This window comes from Hibiscus syriacus, unplaced genomic scaffold, assembly GCF_006381635.1.
Source record: "Hibiscus syriacus cultivar Baekdansim isolate YM2019G1 unplaced genomic scaffold, ASM638163v2 tig00110483_pilon, whole genome shotgun sequence".
NCBI lineage: Eukaryota > Viridiplantae > Streptophyta > Magnoliopsida > Malvales > Malvaceae > Hibiscus > Hibiscus syriacus.
This window is the reverse complement of record NW_024062759.1, coordinates 1063954-1075076: the sequence shown is the minus strand read 5'-3', so window position 1 is coordinate 1075076 and position 11123 is coordinate 1063954. Positions and strand designations below refer to the sequence as shown.

The following is an 11123-nucleotide window of genomic DNA, read 5'->3' as shown; positions in this document are numbered from 1 at the left end:
TTATAGTTCTTTTTTTTCATTTTTTTGCGTTATATATTTTATTTTCCTATATATATATATATATATATATATATATATTATTATTATTATTATTTTATCTATTTACTATTTTTACTATTTTCCTAATGTTATATATATATATATATATATATATATATATATATTCTTACTTCATTTTATTTTATATTTCTATGATTACTATTTTTTTAGTTAATATTATATGTATATTTATTTTTCATTTATTTTTATTATTATTATTACTATTTAGTATTTTATTATATTATACATTTATATATATATATATATATATATTATTTTATTTATACTATTTATTTATTTTCATTATATTTTTAGTTTCTTTGCTCTTATTATTATTTTTCTTTTTTAAAAAAATATTTTACCTTTTTTTATTCTTTTTGTATATATATTTTATCTTCATTTATTTTATTTTATTCAATTTCATTTTATTTATTTTTTGTTTCATCCAATTATTTTATGTTTATTATTATTTATTTCATTTATTTCCTTAGTTTACTCTTTAGTTTTGTTACTTTCTTTTATTATTATTATTTTCTTTTAACATCTTATTTTTTAAAGGTATTTTCGTAAACTCATTAAGGGTAAGTAATTCGGATCAAATTTTACCTTTTAATTTAACTTGTAATTTTCTTAATCAAAGACAACTGGAAATTACGTAGTACCGAAAGGGCGGTTCAAGGGTGTTAATCCTTCCTTGACCGTAACCGACTCCCGAACCCGACACATCTTTGGAAAGATGCAGATCAGGTAAGAAATAGGGTATCCGATCAACCCATTTGTTTTAAATAAATGATCGGTGGCGACTCCAATCCACATTTTTCAAGTCGAAGCCCAATTACGGGGCCCAACCAAAAGACAGTTGCGACTAGTGGAACAAAAGATTATGACAGTGAGGAATAAATTTTATTGCCAATGTTAGTTTTTATCTCACAAGTCTGACGCAGCACAAGATGAAAATGCTTACGTCACTTGGCCAGTTGTCCAATACACCTCACGTGAAACCATGCCCCTACTAAGGAATTTGAGATCACTCCCAGCTGCCATATTATTCACACAATTGGCATGAAACTAATGGTATTTAGGAAATTTCCAATGACACTAAACCTTAGAAATTCCCACTATAAATATCTCATTATAACACCCTAAAGGAAAAGGAGAGAACATACCCTAAAAGTGAACCTTGGAGAAAGGCGACTGTAGCACATCCTTTTCCACTCGATCGTCCTTGGTGCCCTCCATAATCAGGCTTCGAGCAGCGATCAGGCCCTCGAGAGAGGCTGGTCGCTGGAGCAGTCATGGTGGTGGTCTGACGGCATGGCATAGCTCTGTTCTGAGAGTTTTTCTTCCACTTGTTCTTCATTTCCATATCATTTAAGGGCTTGTATTTAAATATTATTTTTGGGATGATGTTACCACACCATAAATTATTTTATTTAGTGTTGGAAATGTTTGAATGATACTTTATTCGATTGTTAATGAATGATTAAGTATGTTTTTGTTAAATGTTATTTTGTTCACTGTTTTAATCTTTTGCCTTGACACTGTAAGAGCTTTTGAAAGATTGTCTGGTGTCACGGTAAAACATTTGTAGTCTTTGTAAGAGCTTTTGAAAGATTGTTATTTTTCTAGGAGTTGATACCTAATATTCGAAAGAGTTAAGTTAGTTCTACGTGAACAAGGGAACCAATCCGGGATGGTGAGGTTCTAATCTGCCTTAGAGATAAGGAGAGAGTTTCATTCGACTAAGAAGGGTAAATGCTTGTGTAGATAGGCTACATCTACAGTTTACGCTGAGGGATATTGCCACAGTAACAGTTTGACAAACCAAAATCTCAGTTCATGCTGGGTAGTATTGTCGTAGCAAAAGTTCTAGGAATACTCTAGTAAATCATGCCGGGCAGCATAGGCATTGCATACTAAATCATCCTAGACATAGAATAATTTCTTACTGCAGCGAATCCAACCCAAGTGCTCCGTTAGTGATCTGATTGTGTGAGGTTTTTTAGAATATATTGAACTAAACATTTTTCTTTGCCTTGACAACTTTTATTTGTTTACCTTCGCATATTTTTCTCGCAATGACAACTTTTCTACTCACTTCACTTTACAATTTTTCTTGCCTCGGCCATACTTTTTTCCCATCTGTTTGCTACTACTTGTTTTTCCTTTGTGAATAACATTAGACAAGAATCTTAGAACTAGTTAGTGACACCTAGTTCTAGCTAAAACAATCATAAAAATTTCCCACAAATCCTTGTGGAGACGATAACTCACTTATTACTATATTACTTGCTTTGATTGTGTATACTTGCAAAAAATTACGTGTCACACCACACACTTATACACGATCAGTCAACAATGTAGGAAAGAGCTTTTCCACTTCTTTTTTAACTCATTCATGCTTCTGCATCACAATTTATAACATACAATAAGGAAGAAAAAGTCTCAATGCAAGAAAAAACTTGAGTCACTGACAAGATCCATCAATATAATGGCAGATATTAATTATTACCTCAAGAAACATGGCTGTTATTAGAAAGGCCTGCATATTTGAGGTCCAAGAAGAAGAAGAAAAAAGGAATCTTAAACTATAAAGATTCAGCAGAAAACTAGGCAGAGGCTTAAAAACTGCACAAATGGGGGAAAAGAAAAAGCCTCGTACAACACAATGTGAAATAAAATAACAAAAAAATCAGAAAGGAAAACGAGCTTCGGGACAGATGAATTGTTCACATAAGGTTTTACCAAATGTGACAATTTTCAGATTTATACAATGCAGCATTATGAAATTCAGAAGATGCAATTGTTGGCTGAATTGCATATTTTTCAGAGAACAAAATCAACTTGGCAGGAACTTTGTACATCTCCAACAATGGGAAATGAATTTACAGATTACTCTTCCTCATCCACCAAAACTATTGTTAAATGTAATCAACCCACATCTTGTTGCAGCTTTTATCCCTCTGTGTCAATATTATCATCACTGGGAGACATCTGTCTATTTTCGGACAGTGAGAGTCTTCTGGTCTTTGTAGAAACTGCTTCAGCAAGCCCCTCTGATGACAGGTTTAACCCAGTATATCCTGACGATGACCCCTGGAAATTGCGAACGGGGGCATCAGATGTAGATGATGCTGAGTAATTGTATGTGAAAATTCCCATAGGATGGTTAAACTTGCAACTTGGACCAAACTTGCAAATTCCATATCGAGAATAAAATATGCACAGAGGTTCGCCCTGTAAGAATGCAGAAGTAGCAGAGTATCAATATTGTAAAAAATATCAAGCAATCAAAGAATAAAACTAGCAACAGTGCATATTCGAAGATAGTCCACTTCTTGCAAACCAACGACAAGCACCATAAAATAAATGGCAAAGAAAATGACAAGAAGAATAGCCACCCTCAAACCAGAAGGAATATTTGCGAAATGGATAACGGATAAACAAAACATTCTATGCTTTTTAGTAAAAGCGAAAGTAAGAAAAATCAAAATAGTAACATTCTACAACTGAAGATAAATCTGAACAGCATTAAAGCTTCAAAACAAGAGGCCATGATAAGGCTCTCTAGTCTCTACCATAATAAAACAAAGGCACAGGAATTTAAGAATGAAATTAGGAAGTTAATTTGGATGATAACCTTGTAACCTATGTTACATGGACTTCGGTATGGGTTCAGGTTTAAATTTGATCCAAGGTTGACTCCCTCCAAAATCTCAGATTAGTAGTGTAGGCTATGAGGAGTCTAAAAGCTGGACATGGATACGTAGATACCATATAATATACAAAAGAAACATACAAAATTGAAATTTCAAAACTACTGAAAGTTCCAATTTAAGAAACTAGATTTTGGTTTCATGACTTTATCTTGTTAAACAGTTCAGAAAAATATATCTTGATTTTGTATTTTATAAAAAAGAATAAAGAACTATAGCAGTAATATATATTTAAGTAGTTTAATCTATACTATTTTAATATTCTAAATGAGTTTTATAAAATAAATATGGATTTTGTGTTCTAAATGTTTTTCTGTTCGGTCATAGCAATGAAGTTCATGACAAGCTTTGAGAGTATCCTCTGATAAAGCTAGTTCTCTCCATTTTTTCGAGCAAGAAAGAAAATCCATTTTATGCCAGTTCCTTCTAATATAATTTAAAGTCTGCATTGCAGTCGCACAATGACGCGTTGCCAGCAGGTGTACCAGAGCAACATCCATTTTTTAATATAAAAGAATCAATCAGGAAACCAAGTTTTTAGAAGAAAAGGTATGTAAGATTATAGATGAGGGAATGACATTTTTAGGTAGCATGAATACTAGGTTTCTAATAAACAGCCATAATTATATGAACAGAAAGTTTTAGAAATAAACTGAAAGAATACCACTGAAAACATAACTCACCGGGCGTAATGGAAGGCCTATACGACTCAACACACAATCAGGGGCAGGAAGAACTCTCTCTCTTGGGTGATGAAACCTACAAACTGCACCAAACTTACAATCTCCAGTCTTCATGTAAAATTGGCACTCGGGCTGGCCAGGTCTTTCCGGAAATACATTCTCCCTTTGCAATGCATAAACACCTACAGGAACAGAACCAGACTGTAACAGAGAAAAGGATGCTTGGGATCCTGCAGTTGCTGATTCTTTCTGGCGTGAGGTTCCGTAGATTTGGTGATTTACATTTGTCTGCTGCAGGTTCTCTGAAGAAGAGGCTGATGTCAGTTGACCCTGGAGAAATGAACGAATTAGACTGGTAGCACTTGAGTCCGTAGGTGCTCTAAAATTTTCGAAGAAACAGTATAGCCCTTCTTCTCTAAAGATCTGTAACAAAAATAATTAGCATATTGACGATTACAATTCTCATGAGTTGTCTCTCTTGTCACCTCTAATGTTGTCCAAACCCATGATAACACGGAATGAGCATGCTGAATGAGCAAAGCGCTAGTAATAAGCTAAGGAAAAGCTTACGCTATAAGCATTCCAGCCTGGAACTGATACCATCCCTTGGGGTAAAATCAAGGGTGCATAACTTGATGGACCTTGCCAACGGGGACTGGGAATGAAAGATGCTCTTGACCAATTTGTGATTCCTCCTGGATAAGACTGCTGACCAGGAGTAGTTGGAGAAGGGACAGTTTGATAAACAGGAGAGCCACGCAATGAAACCATCATATTAGTTGGTTGAGGATGATGAAATTTACAAGTGCTCCCGAACTTGCATTGTCCAGTTCTTAGATAATAAGCACACTCAGTCTCGTTCTGCATTAAGGAAAAGAAAAAGGAAAGCAAGTTACATATGAAACACCAATAACCATATATATATATATGTTGGAAACCTATCATTGAAGAAATATACTTCTCTAACAAGGTCCAACCTTACACAAAATTTATAGGCTAAAACTTGTTCAAACTTCAAGAGTATTTTTTTCTACATGGATCCATATTTAAAGTTGAAACCAAATTCATAACTCAAAATGAAAAGAGGAAAGGTTCTCTTGGAGTCGTAGCAAGTGATAAAAAATTTAATTTATCAAACTTGTCAATATGCATACATTTTTTATATTGGATCTAATCTGGATGGCATTAATTCCCGGTTTTGCTCAATTAATCCAATTAAAAAATTGTAATATTTGTGTTAAAATGACTAAGCGACAAACAAAAACTGAAACCAGGGCATGAATATTGACATGATTTTGTATCATTATAAAATTGTATTTTAAGGAATAAAAGGAAAAATTATATCAAACCGGACGAAGAGGGTAGCCCAAAATATTTAAGGAAACTCTCCCAGCTATCCCAGCTTTGTCTTTAGGATGGTGAAACTTGCATGTAGCTCCAAATTTGCAAGATCCTGTTTGCAGGTAGTACTGCAGAGCAGTTAAGAGCAAAATGTCAGTTGTTGGATCTAAATATAAATGAAAATGAGAAATATAGAGTCCCATAATTGGACATGATGCAATAAAACCAAAGAGTAGCTTCTGTCGAGATTCCAGTTTAGCTCACAGTGCAGTAAAAGCAAGAGTCGGTGCTATATAGCCTTTCCAGAATAGAAGAGTGGAAACGAAGAAAACAAATACTAGGAGAAGTCAGTCACCTAGTCAGGCAGACAATTCAAACTAAAGTTTTGCAGCTAAGTCAAACCACTAGAAGAGAAGTAAATCTTTTCTCAATCCAATTTATTAGCATATTTCTGTTTTCTTAGTTTCTTTATTTGGTTATTTTCTTATACTAGGATCAAGTCGGTATTCAATCTGTCTTTATGAATTGCTTTTGAGAACAAGAACCTTTTGAGGCAAAAGCATAGGCAGGAGAGGAAGAAACCACATAAAACCTTTATCATCAATAATCTATGTTGGTTATACTATTATCTTCAATAAATTTTCCGTTAACTCTAAATGGGTCTCACTCTATTCCACATCCAGCAGGATTTCTCCCTAAATTTGAAGTAATCCTTGTTTCATTATGAACTAATATAATTTCCTTTTTTAGATACATAAAAATTAGTATACTTAATGATAACCGTACACAGCATATTGTAAAGCACACGTGTAAAGCAGTAACCTTGTTACATGTGAAACCAAGGAACAAGTACATGCCTGACATTCAGGTTGTCCTACTCTTTCTGGAAACTCTCCTTTCATCCTTGCTGCAGCAATAGCCTGGAATTCGATATAAACTAAATAAACACTTCAATTGACAATTGATATTTAAAAACTCAAATGAGTTGTACAAAGTTAAATGAAATTACTGTAGCAGGTTAAGTATAATCCCTCCTCTCTCTTTTCTAGTAGCAACTTTAGTGTGTATGCATATACAAAACCATGCTAATCTCTTGAGTATCTAATACGATATAAATTTCCTAAAATGATTTTTGTTTTAGAATGATTTAGTTGTAAAGATACATGCGTAAAAGGTCCATGTGTCTACAACTTCTTACCAATATTATGCCAATAACAACAATAAAAGGCCTCTGAAGTTCAGCTTTTTGGCATTGTACCAAAAGATCTCACTCAAAAGGCATTAACTCTGAACAGGACTTGTTCAGCTAGATAAAGAGCCCTAAGAGGCGGAATCTAGTAGGTCTAGGGTTCAAATATCAACATCTGCAACTCAACTTTGCACCCCAAAAAAAGTTGACTCTGAACCCATAAGAATTGTATATACAAGCCATGGCTTTATACCAGTTCTCGGTTAGGAGGATGATTAAAATGACATGTTTCCCCAAATCTACAAAGGCCTGTCCTGATATAATAAGAACAATCAGGTTCTCCGGGACGCTCGGGATAGGGACTAGATTCCATCGTTTCACTGGATCTCAAGTTCATTTGCCACAGCATCTGAAATAACATTAAATAGTAGGTTCAGAAAATACATGGAAAAACAGCGGTAAAGAACAACTAAAGGAATCATGAAGACCAACTATGATAAATGCAGAAAGTCTGAAACAAATAAACGTAGCAATATATCCTTTAAAGTATATCATTCTTATGATATATTCCTTATATACCTTCAAATACATCCTTTAAAATACAAATTAAATTTTACGCTGGCATGTTGTCTATTAAAAGAAATGTAGTAGTTAAAGAAATTTACTTAAAAAATTCCCAAAATGAATTTTTTTTAATATTTTATAACATTTTTTTATTTTCACACGCAAAAAGAATACTTATCATTCGATGAAAAGATCAAACAATATATATTTTCCAAGATTTAAATGTATATATATACATTTTCTTCTCTTATATGCCTATATAGGGTATAAACAAGACGTCTGTAACTCTTTGGTTCGACTCGAAAAGAATTTGGATTCAACTTGATCATTATAGAATTCAGCTATTAAGTGTGCCAAGTCCGAAAATCCTAATGCCTAGCTTGAATAACTTACAAATCAAGTTTTTTTTTTTCAATTTAATACAGATTATTATTACTATTTTTAATTAGTACTGAAAAGAATCTTGTTTCAAACATGACTCCAAATTCTACAACAATGACCTTGAACATTTCGAATGACTTCAAGTCGAGCTCGAGCATTTTACTGCTGGAGCTCACCTTAGCACGGTTACATTCCTGTATCTATCAAAAACCAATCAAGCTCATTGGAGAATCATGTCTCTTTCTTCCTACAAGGTGACTAAAGTTTCGTATTAAATGACATATAAATGTGAACAAGGAGAAACTATATTTAATCGTCAACTTCAGCTTTTCTCTTAAAATGAATAATAATAAAGAAAGATCTCCTATTTACTCTGGAAACTTGAAAGGAATTTCAAGGAAATCACAGGAAGGAAAATAGAAAACATGAAGTACTTTATTTTCAGGCAACTGTGTAAGCTTACATCCTCTTATTCAAAGACAACTAGAAAGAATAGCTTTTCTTTTTTAATAAGTTTTGATCAAATTCACCTGATTGAGTAGGAAAATTAGATAAGCAGTAAAAGCATTAACCAAATACACCTTAATCCTGTCAAAATAAAAGAATAGAACTTAATATTTTTCTACAAGTAATAAAGCAATAACTTTAAAAATAAAATAGGACAAATATCATCAGAGGAAATTTTAAATCTCATTTTAAGTTCTGGAACCTTAAATTTGACTAGAAAAATTGAGAAAGTGAACCTCTGATTCTTCCCGGTCACCAAACCAAAACTTGCAACAATTTATTCAAAATCACCACAGAATTACATAGTTTTCTCAAAAATTCAAATGCAACTAGATTAATCATTAGAATTCAAAATTTACATAATTTCTTAATTAAAACTTAACCAAAAAGGACTGATATTAAACAATGATCAAACAAGAATTCACCAACAAAATTAGCAAAAGGACAATTCAGGACAAAAAAGAACCAAGAAAAACACATGAATTGTTTTCCACTTGCGATTCGCATGATTAAAAACGTAAAATAATAATCAAAACAGAATAAATAAATGAAGAGAGAGGGAGAGTCAGAGAGAGGCCTTGATTCAACGATGGCGAAAGCGAGGATCCTTCAGCCATAGTCACTGCCGGCACTGCTGTTCGAGACATTGGAATTCCTGCATCGAATGAGAATTCCATTCAGCGGTCATCTTCCTTCCATCGCCATCACTCAGCTGTCGCGTTAGCACCACCTCAACGTAGGAATTCGCATTCCCCGTTACAAAACCGCGCTGTCACCTAAGCAAAAACGCTTCCTCTCCTCCTCGCTAACAGAAACCAGAGAAACAAAATCAAAGAAATACTAAAAGATAACTTTTCTTCACGGAAAGTCAGTCTCTGTTTTCTAAAAAAAATATATTTCTTTTCTATTTTTTGTGTTCATAATTTTGATAGAATCCAAGGGGCGTTGTTTTCTCATCTCCACACAAAAAATAAATAAATAATTAAAAAGCGGAAAAATAAATCATCCATCCATCCAAAACCCACCCACTTCCACTTTATTCATTTCTTTTGATTACGGAGCTTTGTTCTCACACGCGCAAGTACGTCATCGTATCCATATTCTCTGTTGTACTTCGCCACGTCATGGCTTTGCTACTTTGTAATTTGGCTCGGGTCCATTTCTATGGCCGGTTTAAATTTTGGTTGGACTGCTGTTATCAAATGAAAGCGAGTGAATGACTTTTAGCGCGCGACTTTGAGTGGAAAGAACCGGTGCTGCTTTTTTATTATTATTATTATTATTATTATTTTTTTAGTTTCAGACTTAATAATTCGTAATGTTATTATTATCATTTCTTATTGCATAAAACAATTTGCATATATTATTATATATTAGAATAAAAATATTATGAAAAGATAAAAATAAAGTGTAAATTGGATAATTTATATATATATATATATGTAATTTTATATTTACAGATGAAATAAAATAAAGATTATATTTTATATTATATCCAATTTATAATATTCACAGGTTTTCCCCAAAAAAATTATAATCTTCACAAATTAAATGGAAAAAGTGTTAGGATAGTGGTCTGGAAAAAATTATAAAATAAAGATTAAATGGAAAGTCTTATAATCTTCACAGATTATGTTTCTATTGGCAAGTAGGCTATACAAAGTTTGCCAATTTAGACCAATCCACAATGGTCTTCTAATACTAGATTCACTGATTTAACTGATTTAGACCAATCCAGAACATAATCAATAACTCAGCATTTTGCAGTTAATAAAGATGAGAGAGAAAGCCGTACAAGTAAAGGACAAGGGACGGTGCATGCCTTTTCTGAGCCAATTGAGTCATCATACAACATGGGAGTAACCTTGTAGCAGAGCATGAACCTTACTTTCCAAGAAGATAACTGAACTCAAAATACATCCGACCTAATATGAATTCAAACTCGAGATTAATTTGGTAAATAATTGATATTATCCAACATGTTATCAACATGACCTGTAAATGACTCGATTTGTTATTTAATTGATCTAATATTTACATGACTTGGTATTAACCTAACTTGTAAGTTACGATTGATGAAGTTGTGAGATTTTGAAATTATAATATTATAGTATAACAAAATACATCTTCGCAATTAAAAATTTATAATAAACTATAATCATTAAATTAATTTGTTTACTTTTTGTATTTATAAATTATAATCTATAAACATACTCAAAAGTTTTATTAAATTAATAACTTATTATTGATAAATTTAATAAAACTAATTCTACATAATATAAAACAAATTATTAATTATAATTATTAGATTAATAAATTTAATTATGATCATTATATTAACAAATTTGATTTCTATATTAATTATGATCATGATTAAATGAACATCAGGTAATAGTCCAAATCCAATTAATAGATAATCTTGATTAAATGAATATCAGATATACAGTACATTTGTATACATTAATTTTTTGTTTTCTTACATCTTTTTTAATTTTTGTTGATTTAAAACGAATTATTAATTTTATACTGTGATGAAATAAATTAACTTAAAATCATAACAAATTAAGTAAAAATATATTTTTATCATAATTTTGAATTAAATTGCCAATAATGAATTAATTTACGTAGGACCTTTCAATTTGGGTCTGATTACAAACCATTTTTTATGATGAGATAGAACCTAAGCAGGCTGTATTGAACTAG

At 32.2% G+C, this 11123-nt stretch overlaps 1 protein-coding gene across 1 annotated transcript; it reads right to left on the bottom strand.

The window, feature by feature from the left end:
- Positions 1-2733: 2733 nt before the first annotated feature.
- LOC120129175 (zinc finger CCCH domain-containing protein ZFN-like) lies at positions 2734-9334 on the bottom strand. The gene is made up of 8 exons (XM_039146749.1): positions 8998-9334; positions 7810-7811; positions 7222-7377; positions 6637-6699; positions 5788-5907; positions 5009-5299; positions 4439-4768; positions 2734-3276 (listed from the first exon to the last, which is right to left on the bottom strand). Exons 1-8 carry the CDS (start codon positions 9095-9097, stop codon positions 2995-2997), a joined length of 1344 nt encoding a protein of 447 aa, XP_039002680.1. The 5' UTR covers positions 9098-9334; the 3' UTR covers positions 2734-2994.
- Positions 9335-11123: the final 1789 nt, after the last annotated feature.